General features: G+C 38.9%; 1 protein-coding gene and 1 long non-coding RNA gene across 5 annotated transcripts in view; one reads left to right on the forward strand and one right to left on the reverse strand.

The window, feature by feature from the left end:
* The window catches only part of CA10 (carbonic anhydrase 10), a 200016-nt gene extending 187586 nt beyond the window's left edge, over positions 1–12430 (forward strand). For all 4 annotated transcript variants that reach the window (XM_068655020.1, XM_068655021.1, XM_068655019.1 and 1 more), the window contains 5 exons: positions 800–895; positions 1353–1425; positions 8553–8707; positions 11063–11237; positions 12024–12430. In XM_068655020.1, the coding sequence (XP_068511121.1) occupies positions 800–895; positions 1353–1425; positions 8553–8707; positions 11063–11237; positions 12024–12046 (522 nt within the window). In that variant the 3' untranslated portion in view covers positions 12047–12430. The remainder of the gene's footprint in view (positions 1–799; positions 896–1352; positions 1426–8552; positions 8708–11062; positions 11238–12023) is intronic.
* Positions 1–22599, reverse strand: part of LOC137841751 (uncharacterized) — a 137226-nt gene that overhangs the window by 58733 nt on the left and 55894 nt on the right. The window lies entirely within an intron of this gene.

Raw genomic sequence — 22599 nt, forward strand, 5'->3', positions numbered from 1 at the left:
AAGTACTTATCTGCCTCACATGAGTTCATTAAAGTTGGTCAGCTCAAAAAAAAAAAAAAAAAAAAAAAGCTACTAATTGCAATGTATACTGTAACTGTTGCCAGGTTGCCAGTGGTCTCAGAAAAAAGTGAAAATTGCATTGTTCTGGGTAATGTATTTCTACTCAGAGAGAGAGATGAACTATACCTTCATAAACTAAAATACACGTTCTGACGAATTCCAGCAAATTATAAAGCTAACAAGCAGAAGGGAAGCTGTAGGAGCTAAGGAGAACCTGGTTAACAATAATACAGTAAGCACCTAACTGTAGGAGCTTTTGTAACCAAGTTTGTAGAATCTGGAGCCAATGAATATTAGTATTTTGAATTCTGCAAGTACTGCTTTAAACAGTTCCAACCCTGCATCCCATATGTTTCTACAAATATATCAACCCCTGACTCCCCTGTGTTTGGCTTGAGGCTGAAAAGTACGGATTACTTGATGCCTATGGCAAGTGCTGTTGCAATGGGGAAATGATGTCAACCCCTGCAGTGCAATTCATAACTTGATGTGGGTAAATTCACTTACTGGCAATTTAGAAGAAAACATGTTGGTGCTGTGCCAGTTGAAGCCAGATGGTAACTGAAATTATTAAAATCATGCATGCTGCAAATCTCTGAAAAATTGCACTGTTACAAAATATCCTGAACGTAGATGGGATCCTAATACAAACCAAGTGGTGTACATAGAGTATTTGCAAACAGCGTATGGAATGATTTACTACTGTTTAATTGTAATATTTCCCTTCTCTGTTTTCTAGGTTCAACTAATCCACTACAACCATGAGCTGTACACAAATGTCACGGAAGCTGCAAAGAGTCCTAATGGGTTGGTGGTAGTTTCCATATTTATGAAAGTAAGTATTTAACGTTATCAACACCTACAGCAGGCAATGTACATTTCCCACAAACTGCAAATCTAGGACCTGGACTCCTCATTAAATTACTGCAGTGCCTGGGGGCTCTGATCTAGAACCCTGAGACAGCATCACCCTAGGAACTGAACACACAATCCCTGCTCAAAAGCACTTTCAAAGTAACGTAAGGAAAATGAAAAGGTATAAGGGATAACATTGAAAGAAAAAAAAACTAATATCATAAACATCATTCATAACAGCTGAGTGGCTCTGACTGAAGATACTGATTCCACAAGTTTGGTATTCTTTTACGAAACATGAATTATACGATTACAAGTAAGCATCTCCTAGTAGACTGGGGTCCTGCGATGGAGGAAAGGGACAAAGCCCAGCTACATTGGCAGGAAAGGCACGTTTCTCTGAAGGTTTTGACACTGTACATTTTTCTCTTCTGCAGGTATCTGAATCATCAAATCCATTTCTAAATCGTATGCTTAACAGAGACACTATAACAAGAATAACGTATAAAAGTAAGTCTTTTCATTTATGTTAGCTAACAGCTCTGTGCTTTTAGTATCAGATATCGTATTTAGTGATCCACTGAAGTAAGAGACTCTTCATTACGGGAAAAAATCACAAAGCTTGTATCACCAGTGACTCTGCGATAAACTTGGGAACTTGAAGAAATCCAAGGTCATCAGTTCATGGAGGGAATTTTGAACTTCAAAGCCTATTTTGTGTTTGAACAAGCAATAAAGTAATGAAATTATATTTAACAAATATATATGCACACTATACTCACAGAATACTCAGGAGAAACTGCTTACTGTTAGCAGCAAAAGTAACATGCAGAGCAACATGGATTATTTCAAATCAAATTATGTCAAGATGCTGCATCATTACCTATTTTAACATGCAACTGTGGATTTAATATTCATTAACACTTTCATTTTGTTCAGAAAAATGTCATCTCTATTTAACTATTGCTGCACATAATGGATATAGAAAGAGGTCATCAACATAGCATATATATTTGTTGTATTCACATTTAGAAAGCCTTCAACTGATAATGCTCAATAATTCCATGTTAGTACATTAAATGTGGAAAACCGGAGCTTAAATGTCAGTGAAAATTAGGGTAATTTAGAAAAAGTCATGAAAAATACATAGATCTCAATGGAACAAATTAAACCTTTTCTCCTGAAAACCTTATTCCCTTTGTCAAATATTCACTTGAATTCCAAGCAGCCATTAAGTTAATAAGCTAAATGATACAGTAAAAGTACACAGCAAAATAAGCAAATAAAAATATTATAAAACTCTGCCATGTCTACAAAGAGTAGGACAGAGTTGTTCATAACTAGAATTAGACTGGATGTCAGGACTGCAGGATTTAGTTCCCAGCTCTATCAGTCTATCCACAGTTTATGTCTTCATATCTGAACCTCCAGAGAACTCAAAAAACTCCATTTAATTTCCACAAAAGTCCCTGAACTCAGTATGATGGAAGTGTTTGGATAGGTTTCTGCACACCTCCCTCAAGTATGCAGTCAGGTTTCTTTGCCTGGACTCTATCTTTTCCAATCCCTGCAAAACTAAGATTACAATCCTACAATGTAAAGAAAAAAATATGTATTAGAAACCTATGTAGAGTGAAAGCTCAGAATTTTACCCACTAATTCCTGAGCAAAAGAACAGCAGAAAGACTGAATCTTGCCTCACGATACAGAATTTGAGGAACGGAGCAAATCTAACTCCATTCTGAAGTAGGTAGTTCCATGCCCTCTACTATAAATGCATTTCTTCCCATTTAATTTTATCTAATTTTGCCTTCCATTTAACAAACCTTGGTACGTCTTTTTGAAAGTAAGAGGCTGCTATTACGATAAAGCTCTTTTCTCCACAATACCTACAGGAAGGAACGTGACAGAGGATTCTCCTGAGAACATTTTTTCCAGATTGTTGTAGCTGCGTGAAGTGTTTTCTTCTCTGCATAGAAGCAGCAGGAGATTAGCCCAGATTTTAGGCTGCCAGTCTTGATTTCTTACCAAAAAAAAAAAAAAAACCTAATACTGTTCTGTAAGAGCTTCTTGCCTGACAGCGCTGCTGCAGGGAGGGACAGGGAAAACCATGGGTAAGGCTGTAAGTGCTTTTTCAGGCTCTTACATAATTATGTATTCCTGGCTTTTTCCTGTGGAGCAGCCAGAAGATCTGACAGAGGACCACTGAGAAAGCTATTTTCCCCATGTACACACACACAGACCTGCCAGGTCTTACACACTGAGCAAGAGGAGGCTCCTGCCTCATCTTTCTCTTCACAGCAACCCTATCTCATTCATCTACGTGGTCACCACAGCTTTTTTTGTGCTCCTGAGCCACACATGCTCCAAGAGCTAGCCTGCAGAACAAAGACTGGACAACGCATGGTGGCACAGAGCAGAGGAGAGGCCACAGGCATGGATATGACACCCCACAGGGCTGGAAGGAACCAGCAGCACCTTTCCTTTGCTGCATGAATGAGTGTGCAACCATCATCCCCACAAGCAGGCAAGCACATCTCTTCCACTGCAAAATATTTTCTTTTTGTGCTGCATTTGTAAGCAGCCGCACCTTCACACTGGAACTGGTTGCATCCTAACAGCTTTCCTTGGTTGCTTTGTCTCTCTAAAAGAAAATGCAATGCCAATCACACAATTTTGGTTTGCTAAATTTCACATTGAGATGAATGCGTAACAGATTGCTAAATCAAAGTGTACTGGAACTGCTTTAATTCCTAACCACTTACCACTAACAGGTGTGTCTTAAAGGGAAAACTTTGGTGGATACAACAGAGACCCCATTCTGCAGAGCACTGGGTTACTTACTGTAGTAACAAGTATTGACTGGGAGCTTTTTCGTGCAAATTGGGAACGTGAGAGTGTTATCAAAAGTAATTTTGCAGTTGTCTTGTGTGATGGATTATAGCATCATTGCTGAAAACTAATTTTACTTCTTCCATTGCAAGGATTTCTGTTCTGCTTTTAGCAGCTGGAGGTTTTTAGGTTGTGGTTTAGGGGTGCACTCCTGAAGGCAATACTCAGCAGACTCCGTAGGGGTGCGTAGAAAATGGTAAGCAGAGAATAGCTTTGGAGTCAGGATAGGTAATAACATAACTAAAGTTGCATGGTTTTTGCTGATTTTTTTTTCCTTTTAAAATAACAGCAAAAAAAAAAAAATGAGAATCTATGCTGCATGAAATTTCCATGGGCAATGTAGATTGAAAGGGGAATTTCTACTCTCAGATAATTAATGGTTACAGTGAGGTAAAGTGGACCCCAAGGAACTTTTAAGCAGGTTTCAAATGCTTATTTTATTCTGTGATCACACCACTTTGAACTAGTTGAAACGAGGATTCTTTCAAACAGACTTTGCTCAGAAGCTATATGAATCTCTCCAAAGAAAACCTGCTTTAATATTCTACTTCAAGTGTGATATTGGAGAGGATAAGTTACCTTTCTTTCAGAACAGCTATGCCCAGTGCTTGCTTACCACTGAAGAGTAGTAACAATTTACCTTCCCCAAACTCTTCATAGAAATTTGGGCTTATCCTTCTCCACCAAAATACTCACACATAGCCAGCTAGGCAGAAGAGCTCTAAAATTTTGAATTTCCTCAAACTCAATCTTTAGCTACATTATAGATAACAAGTGAATAGTATTCCAATTTTAACAGATTATTCCAAAAAAGCTTAAGATCCAGATATGTGGGGATACGACTCCTAATTTCTCAAGGTTCACGTTTCAGTGGGTTGCCAGAAGGACTGAGCTCCCACAGCTCCTGTCACAAGCAGTAAAAGCTCAGCTGTCTCAAACCAGGCCCCAGGGGACCAACCTTGGGCATTCAAGGCAGTCACTGCTACTCTCAGCCTGGGTCTGTGCGACTTGTGCAGGCTGGTAAATGGAGAGACTCTGATGCAGAGTTCAATAACTGCGGATCTCTACATTCCTTACCCTTTTATTCTATTTAGTGTCCCTTTCTGAATTACCCTATGAACTTAGAAATCAAATAGGGAATATATTAACTGAATGACAGTAACCCCAGAAGTACCGGTGTTTTAAACAGAACACACGTTTTTTCTATGAAAGCAAACCCCACACACCTGTTACAAATCTAGGGATAAAAGAGGATTTCTATTATTTGCTGAGAAAGTTGTCAGAGGCCTTTATGTAAATGAAATTGAAATCTAATGAAATGTAGTTTGTATAAAGAAGAGTTCATGAGTTCAGGAATCACCCCAAGGCACAAGCAGATCAAGATAAACAGTGTGGGCTGTGGAGAGGAATGATGCTGAGAATCTAGTAAAGGTTGAGCAGGTTTAGTAAAGGAAGTTTATTACTGGCAAGCTATCACCCACTGTTTTCAACCATCTTGAACCACAAACTTGCAGGAAATATCAAAAAAAAAAAAAAAAAAAAAAAAAGACAACACACTGAAGTGTTGCAGCCTAGTATTAATACAACTCCCCCAGTTCTGCTTCAGTTCCAGTACAGGAAATTTTTATTAAGATGTTGGGAAAAGAAAAGAGCAGAGCTCTTCATGTGAAAAGCGATAACCAAATGTTTGTTCTGCAATCTTCTCAGGCCATTCCCAGGGAGATTTCTGACTTCTGCTGGGAATATAACCCCCATACAGGGATGAATGAGTACCACTTTTACTTAGCCAAACTCATTTCATTCACAGATATTTTCCTGTTTCCTTAAGTGATACTTTCTTCTTCAGTTTCCCTTTAATTTCACCTGATGGATTTTGACACCTGGTATAATCCACTGACTCTCCTTAAACACCCTCCAAGTGAACACAGAGGCAATTAATCAGATTTGATGCAGCTCTACTGCAGGAAGCTGGTGGGGAAGATGGCTAACACAAGGAGCAGAGTACATTTTGCAGGTCCTCAGCATGCAAACAATGTAACCTAGCAGCTAATCCAAAAATCAGTAAGGCAAAGAGAGAAAACCACCTCTCCTGATCTTCAGGGCACTGGCATACACTGGACTTGCCTGAATGAGCAGGACCACCGTGCGCCACACTGCTCCCATGCTGTTACCTACCATATTCCACCCCGGAGTGCTATGATATTCTGAGAATGACTAAACACACTAAATCCACAGGCAAAAGTTAGAAGCCCCCATCAAAACACTCAATTACATTTTCCATTAATGCTCTGCAAAGCAACTCCAAAATCCCCATGATTACCTGCACTAATGCCAGCAGTAAATCTGCTTCTGTACCTTGCTTTCAATAAGTAGACCTATTGCTAATAATCTGTGCACTTTTCTGAATACAAATTAGTCAACTAGAATGTAACGTGCACCAAAAATACATATCATTAATCTGCATTAATCTTTAGCTAGCTTTCCCTCCCCATGTAAATATATCAGGGCAAATTGTAATTTACTTAAATCATTTTAGTCCAACTGAAGTCAATATGGATATGACAAAGCAGATTTGGTTCTCAGAGTTTGAAACCATCTATTCAGACTGACTCCGTGCCATTTGGAGTTAACACACCAGTCTCCGTGCCTCATAAATAATGAACAGGATGTTCGTGTGGGGAAGGGAAAGAAGCGTGATGACTCATGGAAAACAGGCACTCACTTGAAAAAAAGCATTCATTCTCTTCTCATGTAATTCTAGAAAAATTACTGCTGCAGTGCAAATAATGTTTTTAATGAATAGGACACAGGTGTATTCAGTCATCTCTAGCTGTTAAAATGTAAGAGCATTTTGGCTCTGCAGTACCATAGCAATACTTCCGTACTTCCATCTGGAAAATTTGGGATTTAAAACCAGACTTGATAACCAAGGCCATGGAACACTAAAGGCTAAGCACATTAACAAAGGTGCCAGTCACCTATAAGACACAATCAGTACTTTCCCCTTTACTTGGGCATCCAGCTATATGGCATGGCAACTACCCTGAAGCACAGGAAGGTGGCAGAGGGCTGTACTGCTAATAAACTTGAAATGACGTGCCTAGAGTATCTTTCCTAAAACAACAAATGCATTTTAAACACAAAATAGCTGTAAGGCACTGGCCAACATGATGCAAATATTACACGCTCACCTTGACACTTGAACTGATGCTCACAAACACATATAGCCTGAAAGGCTGCAGCATGTCAACGACACTATGTCAAAATAAAAGTCACATTTGTTTTTGTACTTGGATTTTTCTTTTGCCCAACGCAGTACAGAGTCCTTTTTGTTCCTCCATTAGATAGTTTGAGACAAGCATTTTGCTCACCTAAGCTTTGTCCTTCATCTATATGTTAAATTCCAGTTAAATTTCTATTTTCCTTTTTCATTCTTACATGCTTCCTTGATCATATTTCTTTCCCTGCTTCCATTTACAATCTTCTTTTACCAATAGCCAAGGAATTGTTTATCAGCTTTTTTTTAAATGAAAAATAAAAACTGTTTAAATCTACAGTGACTAGCACATTAAGAACACCAGTGAATCCAGCAGGAATGCCTAAATTATTGACACTGACTGAAAATATGGACTTGAAACATTTCTCTTTAGTCTAAGCAGTAATCTACTTCATTTTTACATCCTTGTCTTCAATTAAAATCAATGCCAGCTTCTCCTGTGTCTTGAAAGGGGAACTGCCTAAAAAGGCAGCCTTCCTTGCCCACATTTCAGTGCTTGTTCTGCAAATAAGCCATATTGAACACTACATGCAAGTGAAAGCATGCAGAGATCGCACAGCATTACTACTTGTAACCAGTCCAGCTTTCTCTGAGAGGCACGGTAGCAGTAGCATATCAGAAGTTAAGCGTGTTTATCCCCGAGTATTTCTTACTAAGGAACTCCTACAGATGAAGATTTGGCAGGAAAATCTGAGATCCAGCTTTGATAGCACTGCCAAAAATATTATAGGCCAGCGTTACACAAGGGGAATAATGTGCGTAGCATAAAAAAGACTGAGGAATTTTGATGATTTAACAGATATATCCCTATCTCATTATATTTTGGTAGATGCCCACAGAGAGAATTCTGTTGCAGAGGGATACCTCATTAATTCCCCGACTGGCATATGAAAGAAGCAGGGACCCTAGTAAGCTGCTTTCCAGCATACTTTTCCACCCTGATTTTAGCATTCTGAGTGAGCTAGCACCGCATCCGCCCCCCACCGTGCACATGAAAGGCAACCAGGCTTCATTGAACATCTTTATTATCATGCATTAACCTCAACTTCCTCCTGTGGCAGAAAAGCAATGAAGTTTTAACACTCTGGTCCTTCCCAAAGCCTTGCTGAACAAAAATTGTAAAGCACTCCAAAGTATGGTGAGTCTTCTCCAAAGACTGCTGCATCTAAATCAATAACTTCAAGAAGGATTTAACTCCAGTTCCTAAAGGAGGTTCAGAGTTACACTGTGAATGCTTGTGCGAAGTGCCACAGAGGGTGTGCTGGGCATCTAAGAGTAGGATTCAACCCAAGCAGGATGACAGAATTCGTGGGACTTGTTCTTGTCCAATGCTCTTCGGAGCATTCAGAAATGTGTTTCATGTATCATTAAACTGATGATGATATTTTGAAGTAAGAACTGTAAATACTTTTTTCCTCCCCCCTCAAATCTATTGTTATATCTTTATTTTCCTCCCTTTATTCTCCAGATGATGCATACTTACTACAGGGGCTTAATATTGAGGAACTTTATCCAGAGACCTCTAGTTTCATTACATACGATGGGTCAATGACAATTCCACCCTGCTATGAAACAGCAAGTTGGATAATAATGAACAAACCTGTCTACATAACAAGGATGCAGGTAAAAATTACTTAATTTTAATTTAAAAATTACTTAATCTAGTCTAGATATAAAGAATATTTTAAACATAAGTCTATGGCTTTATATATAAAATTAGATTCAACCCTTTGCTGCATGGATCTCTCCTTGCAACTTCTACAGATTACAAAAGCAAGGAAGAGTCTTTTGGCAAATAAAAATCTTCACTATTTAGAGCTACCTAAATATCTGTACAAACACCCACTTTGAGGTGAGCCCTGCTTTCAGCAAGGGTTTGAACCAAATGGTCTCCTGGTAAGTTACAGTTCTGTGAATAAACACATGAGGATTCTAAAACAAATAGAGCAGTGTTGTACAAAAATAACTGCCATTACAAAGGGTAACCTGGACCATTCTAAGGTCAGAAAAAAACAGCCAAATCATGAGTGACAGTTGTGTTTACACGCGTCAATAGCATGTTGATGTGACAGATCCAGTACATGGGGCTGTCTAGAAAAAACCCTCAGCCAGTATTTCCTACTACAGAATAAGACAGCAGGATAGAAATTGTGAGTATCTGCAGAAAAGCCAGATTGACAAATTGAAGACCCTAGCAGAAAGGGGACAAATAAATTATGCAAAAGGAATACAATTCAATTCATAGTCAAAATTAAGCTACTGCTGAAACACACCAGTGGAAAAGCCATGAAGACTGCATTTCTGTATGACTCGCTCACAATCCAGGGCCTAACATCAGAAAACCACCAAATCAGCACCAATTGCACTCTGCCCCAGAGCTTCCATCAATGAGTTGCCTGCAGAATGGTGAGCTGAGCTAAAGTCTGTTTCTCTTACATACTAGAATCCCAAAGGAACCCTTGAACCACGATCTGCCCATCCCAAGCTCACAAGAGATGAAACTTGGCCTGAGAAGTGAAGTGAGGGAAAATAAAAGAACTATGATACCTTTAGATTTGAAGTATTAACAGTGTAAACAAGATGCCTTTACGAAGTCCAAGAGATGTTTTATCGTTGTGATATTCTCTCTGCCCACTTCTGTCTAGATGCAGAGAAAGCACTTTCTTTTCTAAATGAGTAGAGTAATTTGGAAGAATAACATGGTTGAACAAAGACAGACCCATGCTGTGCATTCTGAACTTTTCCAACAGGGAACCCGAACAATTTCCTATGTGAAACATTTTTAGTTACATTACTGTACAAAACAGAGTATTTCGGGAGCCTACACCAGTATCTCTGGAGTATAATCTCATGACGCTTGCTCCTTGTCATGGCTTGCTGGTTAGTTACATCTCCAACGTTAGTGCTGCAAACTGATTTCATGGAATACTTACTAATTATTGTGTACTCAGACTGAAAAGCTAATTCACAGCTCGAGTTTTCCCTGCAAGCTGCTAACGATTATCAGTATGTAAAACGAAGCTACTGGATTTCTTAATTTAAGTGTATTTATTTTTTTTTAGTTACCAGCTAGAGGAAAGCATCAACACACTGCCTCTTAAATATTCAAATTACACATGGATATAGAAAATATATTTAATGTTTTTTAACCAAAATATTTTAGCTGTGGTTTTTTGTTTGTTTGTTTTTAACAAACTGCAGGGGGAATTATTTTTTTTTTCCTACACAAAGCATGAAAGGGTTTGACTTGAACCAACGAACATGCTTGTGGTACAGTTGCACCATGCGTACAACAACCATTGCCGTCTGCTTGTAGTTTGCATTTATCACGGCTGGACAACCTGGAAATCCTGGGTGATCGAGTAATTCCCTCTCTACTGATCTGTGAAACCATCTCAAAAGAAAGCCAGAGTCCACTAGAAAAAGTGTATACGTATCCCGCAGACTATCAAAAAACACTTTTGTCAAAGGAGAGAGGATCTGTTTTTTAACATCATTAATTTCAGGAGCTCAGCAATACGACTGTCAGTTACCCTTTCCATCCTGACTGGATGTATGGCCATATACAGCTCTTGAGCGTCAGCATCCAAAACTGCATCTTCTCAACTGGAAGCTACACTAATAGCTACTGAACTTCTAGGAAGTTCTCTTGTCATTCATCAATGCAGCACTCCGGATAGCAGAGTATGGATAGCATCCAGTACTCTACTCCATTTGTTTCCTGCTCAGACAAGGACACCTCACACCGTTTTCATTTACTCCACACAAAACTAGCCACTTCTGTTTCAAATGGGGCTTAGAAACAGAGAACCGCAGAAGGAAGTTTTACTTCGAGTTGACTCTTTCAGCCCACCTACGATTACAAATCACTGAAACTGTTTAACTTGGATTTATTAGGTAGCTGATTTAATAGTGTTGTATGTTGTTTACTTACAGGAAAGACCAGCACTAAAAATCCTTGCTTTGTATTTTGTATAGATGCATTCTTTACGACTGCTAAGCCAGAATCAGCCATCACAGATATTCCTGAGCATGAGCGACAATTTCAGACCAGTCCAGCCTCTCAACAATCGATGTATCCGAACCAATATCAACTTTAGTTTACAGGGAAAAGATTGCCCAAACAATAGAGCACAGAAACTACAGTATAGAGGTACGTTCCACCTCCAGAATAACCCTTTCTATGCTTACACTGAGGTCTCTTCTTTGCAAAATTCAAGTGTGTAACAAAGCATAAAGATAAACACAAATGAAACTCCAGATCTTGTGGGAGTAGCGGTATGAGTCAAACATTGCATATTTGACATTGAAGAGGAAATTTGCCCAGAAACATCCAGGAAAAGCCATGACAAAAAGCAGCTGAGGACATCTGGTATTTTTCAACAGCAGATGTGACAGGCCTTCAGCTTTCTAGCCTCATTTTAAAGTCTTACAAAGAGCATTTTGTTCTGTTACCTACTTGGAAAGAGAACAGGGGACGAGCTAGTCTTGATGCCAACTGATCCCACACAAAAAAATAAATTTCACTTTGGAGGTGTACCCCCGTAATGCGCACCCAGATTGGAAAGCTTTGTATTACACAGTGGACACTAAATATATGAACCAACTCAGTCACCTGCTGGTAACGCCTTACGCTGCCACAGCTGGGGACTCTCAACTGAGCACCCTATGCATCTTTCAGCCTATGCATATACACTTTTATTACCTGCAATAACAGTGTAAAAGTTCCTTCTTGCCAATAACTGCAAGGCTGGTGACTGAGTTGCAGTGCTACAAAGAAACTGTCATTCAGACGTAAAACTTTTTCCAAGAAAAGGAGGAAAACAAGTCTCCTGGCTTTTTCTGGATGTGTTTAATTTCTAGAAGAGCATTAGATCTAGCCAGTTTCATACATGGGGTTTATTAAAGAATAACTGTTTTTGTTTCTCTTTCTTTTCAGTAAATGAATGGCTCCTCAAGTAAGACAGAGCAGGCAGAACCCATAACCTCAGTGGAATGCTACTACTGTGAATTGACATAATCTAGAATGCACCCAACCTCACTCTCTCTTTGGGTTCGCGGCAGCATGTGCAAGCATGCTGTAGGAAAAAAGCTGCCATGTTGGAAACTCAACTAAAAATTCATTCATATGATCGGTGGTAATTTTAAAAAAAGTAAAAAGACAATATTACAGTAAATGTGATTACAATTTTGATACAGTTTTCCTGAACTAATTTAGCTTCACAAAAAAAAAAAAAAAAAAAAAAAAGACTTTTCAGCCTTTGTATATATGAAATTCTTCCTCCTTTCCCCTCTCCCTCAAAATAAAAGAAAAAAAGAAAAAAGGTGGCTCGGTGCAGCATCAAAGTGGAGTTGTGTTCTGTGTGCCAAGTAATCCTTGGAAAGCTCTCATTATTTCACAATCATTAATGGATACTGACAAGACAGAACAAGAAGACTGTAGAGGAAACTTATTTCTAGATTATGATCCTTCTGTTCATTTAATTAAAAAGGGACAGACTTTGAGAGATAAGTATTGTAAATATATCACTGCAGAATATAAAGGAAATTGAAATATTTCCCTCTTTGTCACATATCTGTAGTAGGATTTGCCAAAATCAGAATTGATCCATTTTCTGTTTCTTGTTTTACAACAGGTCATACGTTGTGTTGGTTACTATTAACAACTCAATAAATGTGTTTAACAAATTAATTTAGTAAACTTGCTTTGGTTTATTTTCTTTCTGAAATAAGCCTCTAAATATTGTGGCTGCACTGTTTGTGAGATTCTTTGTTTTTCTTTCTTAAAAAAAAAAATCATTTATTTGTTTGCAGCCAAGTAAAGTGAGTTAATGGCAATCGCGAATGCAGTTAAAGCCAGCATTACTTTGACTGTGCTGGATGGTCCATCATTAACAGGAGTCAGGCCAGGCTCAGAAGCAGATTGCAGCAGAAACATCTCAGTTTCAAATTGCCATTTTCCCTGTTCAGTCCGTTATTGGGACAAATTCAACCCTGTAAATTGGTAGTGGAAAGGAATATATTTTCTTTACAGATAAAGCAGGAGCTGACCAAGTAAAAGGGAATGCCTTTTTTCTTGTTTATAATGGTCATTCACTGTGTTTGGTTACTGTCAAGAACTCAATAAATGTGTTTAACAAGTTCACATAACGCATGTTTGGCCTTCTTGCACATTACGAAGTTTTGAATTGTTTATTTCTCTGGAGAGTGGGCAGACCTCATGCTATCATGGCTATCCAGTTCCTAACACTCCATTTGCAACACATGATGACAGCAGAAGGTCACAGAAAAGATGATGAAGCTAAAAAGGACCAAGCAGGGACTATGAAGTATTTGTACAAAATTGAAAAATACATCCTATGAGAAGTTTGAGGGGACTGGACTGCTGTAAAGAACTTAGAGGCCCAGTCTGTGTTGCAGCTTTAACATATCCAAACACACCATCTCATCTTTGGCCAAAGAGAACAGCGTGGATAGCATCAGACTGGAAACTCTGAGTCTGTTGCAGACAGCAGTTTGGAAAGATTGCAGCGTGTGAGCTGGAAACTATGATTTCATGAGTGACACGAAAGGGAGAGATATCAGGAAAGCGAGTACATGTACGGGTTGGTAGCCACAGGATTCCCAAAGTAGGCACACTGAAGCCTGTAAGGAACCTGAAGCTGTCAACAACTGAATTGCTCAGTGAAAGCTGCAGCAGAATTACTGCTGGAAGGGTGGTGGTCCGCCCAGGGGGAAATGACACACTAATGCAGGGGTTGGGGCTGATGACCCTGGTCCAGCATCCTATTAGCACATATATAGTACCCAATCCCTAACTTTCTTCAGTTTGAGCATTTCAAAAGGCTTGCATGTATCAGCTTAACACTGCAGGGATCTGAACAATCTGAAACACAACCACAGAAGTGCCACACGGTCACCATTAGACTGCAGGTTAACACTGTCAAATTCTGCAACTGAGAAAGCAAAAGTTACTGACTTAGATTTACATAGCTAATAAACCTAAGTATTTCACAAATCTCACGCATTTAATATTTTTTAGATGCCACGGTGATCTTGAATTTAATTTTTAAATTTGTGGTATTCAGATTGTTTCCAAAACTTTTTTTTTTTTTTTAAAGCTGCTTGTAGGATTATTAAGAGTAGAGCAAACTTACTGAGAGTACAGTCTAGAATGGCTCAATCTATATTTTTTGGACAAATAGCTGGCAATTGTTGATCCAAGTTTGTCAGTGACAGAAGGTAGGGAAGATAAGCCGGGCCTCCATTATGAAACTTTTATTAAGTAATAAAACTTATGTGCTATTTTACTGAAAGCTGGTTGAAGGGATTTAAGAGTAGGGAGAGATATGATAGAAGAGACTAGTCCTAGGAAGGAGTCATGCTGTGCTTTGGATTAGGTGAGGCTGCAATACAGAAACCCTGTAAATAGAGAAACGTGGCAATCATACCAGGACACTGCAAATACGTTTGTCAACATTTCCAAGTCCATTTTGTGAACCAATAAACTCCATCTTGGTGTGATTTGTTTGGGTTTTTGTTCTAGTAACAGATTGCAGTAGAAATAGACCAAACCAAAGCTTAGAATCAAGCATCTTGTACATCCTGCACATTTAAGCGGTGCTCATATCCAGACATCTGATTTCCAGCATTTCAAACAGGGCACCTTCCTCTGTGTCAGGAGACACTGGGCGTCCAAAGGAAGCCACACAAAGCCTGTCACAAAGCCTTTAAGCAAAAAGATAAAGCATTATTAACAAACAGCAGGCACAGACGATCTTCTGGTAATCAGTCTATGCAGCACATGCAAGTAGCAACCTCTGACTTCAGTCTTTTCTGTCCATGGTACTCACAAGAAGTCTGGCTGTAAACAAAGCCCAAACTCAGTATTTTGTGGTAAGAACTGAATTTGTGCTGTCGTGGCCTCCATACCATCCCTGCCTGAGCTGCTCAGAACACAAACAGGATTTCTCACTTGTGAAAAGGCTCAGAGCAGGCACAAACCTGACAAAGAACATAAACCTGGCGGTGGGTACACAAGCAACCACCACCACAAGCAGGACCACGTTGCCAAGCCATGATGGTGACAGACATTAAGAACATAACACTGAGAGGGAATGCTCAAATTTGATCTTCTGCTGTCACAGACTGTAATATCTAGCTAGGTACCAAACTTAAAACTTATTTAACAATAAAAAAAAAAAAAGAGGAAATTCAAATTCACAGTTCTGAAAAAGCCTCTGTTTCAAGTAGTGCTCAAAAAAAAAGTGTAATAGCTAGCCAAGTTTGATAAGCTTAGTTGTTCCTTTAATTGAAAAGCAAAAAATTACTTCTATACAAAAAATAACAACAAATACATAGGACCTGTGTGATGAAGGCAGGAAAAATCATTCAGTATAACTGTACCTATAGATACCGTGCCTTTCTGTCCTGCCATTCTATTCCAGCCTTGAAAGCTGAAGCAGCAAGTAGGGGCTGAAAGCTGAAGCAGCAAGGGTCTGCCTGGAAGTTTCAGAATGAAACAAACTCCTTTGAATCAAAACCCACCCTTTCTCAACATTTAAAACCTCTCACTTTTCTATAAAGTATATACCCTGAAAGATGGGGCAAGGTGCTGAACACTGAGACCCAAAACCAAGCTTCTGGCTGCCCCCAGCAGGTCTAGCAACAATGACCCTTGGATGTGTGCAAGGCTGTCCTCCCCTGTATGGATCCAGAAACTCAGACAAAAAGGTAAATTGGACAACAAAAATTATAAGACCTTAAAAATCACGCAAATTTCTGTTATAATGAATATCACTGCTTTCCGGGTATTCATACACAGATCCATACCGTGGCCTTAAGAAGTGTCATTTAACAAGTGTTGCCTGGATGACATTAGTTCATCAGGCACCTGAGAAACTGGGGGAGCCTGGTGGAAAAATGGGCTGCCAGCAGCTGATGTTATTTTAAGTACTTTGCATCCAACAGTGTTTCAAACCATAGGACTTCTCAAAACACTTGTTTTTAATTAAAAGAAAACAAAAAAAGAGCCACACACTTGAGATAATACTTCAGCATCTTTCTGCTTCTGACAGACCCTGCTGTTAGTGCCCCCATTTTGGTCTTCCAAGGGTTTCACACTTGGCTACTTCCAACACAAGCCTTAAAATTATCAGCAGCTCTGAGCAATGCATGGAAGGTGCATTTCCCCACAGAATCACAATACGGCCGTAGAAATAAAAGAGTTGGGAAGTTTCTTGATATTTACTCTTGCTGGTAACAAGTGCTTTCCTTGTAGATTTGAACTGCCATAAAACAAATAAATACAATTTAAAAAAAATAAAAAATATGAGCTGCTACCCCTATTAACTGGTGAAGAAGAGATAGAAAATCAGATATGATTTCACCCAGAAAGCCAGGACTCAAAGCAAATAAAACCCTTTCAATGTTTTGGGTATCCCTCATACAGCAGTTCCTTTCAGGAGCTGAGCTTTCCCCCAAGGTCACAAACTAGAGGGAAAACTAACAAACGTTGACAATGCAGCATGAAGGCAGATGTTTTGCATGTTCTCTATTGCAGCTCAAAGCTTTAAGTACTGGACACTGCCCAAAATATCCCAGATGCTTTGTTCCTATACTCAAAACAGTATCAATTTTTCAGGAAGATCAGCTGTAACTTTGATTTTTATTACATTTTATTCCCTGGATGTAATGGCTGACAAAACAGAGTTTGCTGTAAGAAATGCTGATTTACTAGTAAATGGCTCACCACAGTTCTCAACAGCATACTGTAAAATTATTCAAGGAGCCTGTTTGCATGGTAAAGAACAAGATCCATTTATAATGTGAAACCTAACGCGGGCAAACATTTTCTGTTTCCCACAGTGTCAGGCTTCTATTCTAATAACTAAAGACGTGTCAAACACATACTCAGAGCAGAAAATGAAAAACAGGATAATAAATCTTCTAAGGAGGGGAAAATAACCCTTAGCATTTAAATAGAGTAAAAAATCCTTAGAAATATGAGGAAAAAAACTGACACAGGCTATGAATTTAGACAGAAGCTCCCACCCTCTAAGGGAAAAAAGAGCAAGGATCAAAAACAAATCCAGGTGGAAAAAAGGTACAGCTGCAAGATACTGTGGTCACCCAGGTCAAGGCTCTGACCTTCAGCCTTGGCTAGCTGTTGTCCAGCACAAGGAGACAGTCACTGAAATTTGGAAAACAGATCACATTTTTCTGAGGCATTCCACTATTCAAACCCAGAGCATACATTGAAACACACATGTAGACGGCAATGTATTTATGTGATCAGGGAAAAGCAATGCTGAGTCACATTCTGAATGTCTCTCCCAATTCCTCTACTCCATTCTGGATGTGCACCCTCAGTGCTATAGCAGGTGATTTTGTGAAACCGTCTAGCACTCTGCAAAGAAATCAGAGACTGCCAGAAATACCTCATGCTGTGCTTCCCTTACTCTCCCGCTGCACACATATGCTTTAGTTCAGTCTCCTTGGAACACAATCCATGCAAAACTAACATCTGAAGAGCAAAGCAAACCTCACTCTTATGTTTCACCGATGGTAGGATTAGCTGAGGAAAAGAGAGAGCAGTCAAAATGCTAACAATGAAGGATGACTTAATTATGAACCATTTTAACTGTGATGGTTGCACCCAGACTTGCCTGCATTGTGTGTAAGAGCACACAAAAAGGGTTGCTGGTACTCTCACCTACTTTTCTCACATGTGAGGAGATCTGGAACACTTCAAGATGACCCAATGCTTACTATTTACTATTTTTGGTCCATCTGTCCAAAAGCGGCAGGAAATTTCCGACACCTGGCTGTGGAATGACCAAGCCCCCAGCAAAATAAAAGGAAGAAGTACCAGGAAAGCAATAAAAATTGACTTCCCCCATCCAAGGGTTACAGAATGGAAAGAAACAGGCCTGAAATTCTCCCACCAGTACCCAGATCAGCATAAAATTGATGACTAGACCAAAAGCAAAAGAACAAGCAGGTCATATTTATGTATACATCTACACAAGAACTGTGTTGTTTTTTTTAAAGCAATTAACCATTTGATAGGGAACTCTTCTACAATGCTATCATTTCAAGATTAAGGTCTAAAAGACTCTTGGATAACTGTCAGATTTAACTTGTAAAATGAGTGATTGTAAACTATACCTAGTAAAAAGGTAGGAATGATGGGGCAAACAGTGAATTAACTATTCAAATGTGATAAAAGTCTTGTGCAGGTACATTAAGACAACACAAAGTCATAAGCACAATAGCAAAATACAGAATGGTGGAGAATCTCAATGAGGGAAAAGAAAAAAAAAGACTTGCTCCTGTGCTGCATTTCTTCCTTAGTGATACAGTAATACAGCGGCAAGCCGATTTCAGCTTTCTGCCTTCTTTCAGACATAATTTTAAAACTGACAGCAATATAAGTGGGATATTTTCAGAAATTCATGCCAAATTTTTGCCACAAAAGGTCCCATTCATTAAACATTTATATTTGGGTTCTATGAGCTTCAGAAAAATTAACAGACGTAGAGCTCCATTGACAAATATTTCACTCAAACACAGTCCTCATACCTCCAACACAGATGGCCAGCTAGAATTCTTGCATGAAAAATCAAATCATTGAAACTCAGCCATGCTGTAATGCAGTGGGAGGAGGAACTGTTCTGTGTGGCTACTCCTTAAAGAATGTGAACTAATTCAATTAAACATCCATTTTTGTAACTTCAGGTTAGATGATTTCAGGTCTCAAACCAACAGGACTTTGGCTCTTAAAAGCCTTGATGAATCCCAGCGTCACTGCATAATTCAGAACACATATGATGAAGCAGGTACAGGCTAATTCCAGCCTCCAAATTTTGGGAATAGACTCTTCCCCCAGCTCCTTATCTGTACCATGTCTTAAAAATAGACATAACCATCTTTGTATGAAATGCATCTTCTGTAAGAATGGGAAATACCCGAGGACATTGTTGTTATCCTAAGAAACGTTGTTGTAGAGACCATTTATTGATATGATCTGAACTGAAATGTTCATGTAGTGCTGCCTGTTATTGGGATGACTCAGCATGTTTAAAGAGTAATTAGCTGTATCTTTGAAAAATAAAAATTCCAAACTAAGTAAAAGAGGTTGGCTCAAAAAAAAAAAAGCAACTATAACACTGTTTGGATTTTCACTGCACAGGCAAACAGCGGGTACCTCCCAGATAAGGGCAAACAGCAAGCTCAATTCTCTGAGCAAGGATTCACACCACTACATGGCAAGCTACCAGCTGACCTTGTGACTACCATTCAGGATTGTTATGCCTTCCTATGAGTTACATCGCACAGGAGGCTCATCTGCACAGGCCAGTGCCTGAAGCTGCAAGCCGAAAAGCAGGTCTCCAGCAGCCTGGCTGCATGGCTCACAAACATCAAAATCTGATGCATGGACACGCTGTCACAATTCCCCATGTCGCTACACACACACACACAAATCAAGCAGAGATTGCAGCGATGGTCATTATCAGGGCACAACAGTAGGAATAGGAGGTATTCCTTCTGCTTCCCCGTGAAACCATGCCTCAGTATCCCCATGCAAGCTTCCATCACGTAACATTCAGCTATCTTGAGGAGCAAAACACATAAGCTAGTTACAGCTTGCCTGTGCTACTGCCCACACTACTTTAGGTATTGGGAACCAGCAAATCAGCCTGGCCTGCCTTACCTCTGTTCCAGCCTTAAGTAACTGCACTCAGTAGTGCCAAAATAGAGCACAGAGCTCTACTTATATCTACTTGGTGCTGCCCTGTGATCTGGAAAGGACTTTGTGATCCTGCTACCCACATATAAGGGATAAGAAAGGAAACAACTGACTTAAAGGCAGGAATGGGGTTAGATCAAGACTGTGTGCTTTTTTATGATATTTATGTCCATGGCTAATGTGATTATTTTTTTCTTTTTTTAATAGCTCTCCAATTTTAACCTCAGAATAATAGTATCGAGTTTTTTCCTCATATTTGTTATTTACTTGCAGGTGTTTTGTTTTGTTTTTTAAATCATAAGTTAAAAAGAAAGTCACTTGTTTGGGGCATCTAGGGGAAGAACACACCCATGAAAATGACATTAAGGTTACTTACATAAAAGACTCTTCAAAGTTAGACTACATGGGAAGAAGGTGACATACCTAATGACATCAACTCCATCCTTTACAAAAGCCAACACCACCGAAAGAGATGAACACAAAGCAAAGGCTTCTCCAAACCTTACAGGCTTAAAATACATTTTCTTTTAGTAGAATTAACCCTTGTTTGATTTACGAAACAGAACACAGGAATAATGTTCTCCGCAAGCAGCTCCATAAATACTGTGAAATGACTAACAAGAGACACACAGCGATGGAATCTAGTTGCTTTTATGGTCTATGATTTGTCACTGTGAATCAGAAGATATTGTGAAAGGGCAGTAAAGTTTGGTGAGTGATGGTGACAGGCCAGAGCTGGTAAGCAACCCCCCTGCATTGCTAGAGTGGGCATCTTATGATGGGGGCCAGAGGGGGGTTGACTTCACATTGTTTCTCTTAATGAAAGTTTTCATGTCAACAGTCATTTTAATGCTAATGTCAACTTTTTTTTTTTTTTGGAAGAAATAGTACCCTGTAACATTCATTAGGGATGTCATAAGCATCCCATAACATATGGTGCCTCAAATCCAATTACTTGTCTATTCAAACCATGACCTTGAGTAGGTTTCTAAGAGAAGTAACACAGAAAACAAGCCCCTGTTGCATCTTTTATAACGTAGTAGCATACTACTGAAATTCAGGATTATGTTGAATTCCCTTTTGTTTGCTTTGCTTTCTAGTTTTTTCCAACTGTACAAATTACAGAGTTTATATAAAGATGGCAACATCTACTTTCCAGGTCTGCTTGCACATTAAACATGCTGTATGCATAGAAAAGAATATTTTGAAATACTTTAACCAAATATTGGCTTTGTTTGGCTTAAAGTTCCTCTACCCTGGAGGCTAATGTTGAAGATCATTATACCCTATGTAGCCTGGAGCACTGCAATATCCTCATAACCCAGAGGTACAAGAAGCCCACGCTGACCAGGTTTTCCTCAGCACACAGGCCCACTCCATATCATTTCTGAATGTCAGTCTTAGTCTAGCAATGCAAAAGAGGTGAGAAAAAAATTTGAAGAGTGTTTCTAGGGCTATTATTTAGGCCCTACACCTGATTATTTCAGAAAACAGAACCCATTTCCTTTATATTTTATGATTTGAAAGCACTAGCTTCACACAAGGATTGTCTGGTACTTGCTGTATGGAGCTTTTCTTCTGAAAACAGCATCCTCTCTACAATTTTAACAAAAGCTCAGTATATTGTTTATGTGAAAGTCTTAATCTGACCTATGCTATGTCAACTGCATTGTGCCTCCAGTAAATAAGTTCTTAACAAATATGATATCTTGTTGGAATGTTTCTATTTGCCATAAGAATGAAGATATCACTTTGCTGCTTAAAAATATATGAAAAAATTACTGGTTACAGACAGCATATAGTTACTTGTTATCTTTTTGCAAGTTCTTCCTAAAACAGACTGTATTACTACAATATAAACACTTTTGCCTTTAATGTACAATTAAATCTAGGCACTTACCATAGTTGCCATAGTTTTCAACAAGCTTCACTTAAAAGTCCCAAATCATTCTTGCATTTCAATGCATTAAAAAATGTAATTATGTTTAGCCTGTCTACTTATTATGCACAGTCACTGGAAATTAGGTTCACTTTAAATATATTTTTTAACTGATGTTTAGAAACAGTGGCACTATATTAACACAGATAAATACACTCACATAGATCTGTTTCCCTTTTTAATATGGAGAATATTGCTTAAAGATACTCATTCATGAAAACACTCATAATTTTCCTCTTACCTTTCAAGTAACCTAAAAGATACGGAAAGATCAAATATGATTAATGTTTTAGAAAAATATTGATTTAAAAAAAAATCCATAAAAAGAATCCAGAGTGCATACTATTAAAAAAAAAAAAAAAAAAAAGAACTGAAAGGGCTGACTTGTCTCAATTGACATCAGTATTTTTCATGGGAATAGATCTCAGCAAGAGAAACCATCTTTTAAAATATTCAACATTTGGGGAGTTATTTATAATATGAACTGCGCAGAATGAGAAGCTGACAGCACAGCAATAGGAAATATGGTCATTCAAGAGAAGAAGTAATCAGCTTTCTAGGACTTCCCCACAGCCCAGGGCTTGCGAGACGTTTGTTCCACCAGAGGCTGTACTTTCAGCCTGTGACAAATCACTGCCCCCTCTTATGTCTCTGTTCACACCTAAAAAATGTGATAAAAAGCCTCAGCACAAAAGGGAAGGGTTGTTATAAGAACAACCACATATTTCAGATACTGCAGTAATGAAAGCTCTTATAAAGTTTTGCAGAGATTCACAGCACAGATGTGACTGGAACAGGGCAGTATTTCCTATCACTCCCCCCACT

This window comes from Anas acuta, chromosome 18, assembly GCF_963932015.1.
Source record: "Anas acuta chromosome 18, bAnaAcu1.1, whole genome shotgun sequence".
Classification (NCBI taxonomy): domain Eukaryota; kingdom Metazoa; phylum Chordata; class Aves; order Anseriformes; family Anatidae; genus Anas; species Anas acuta.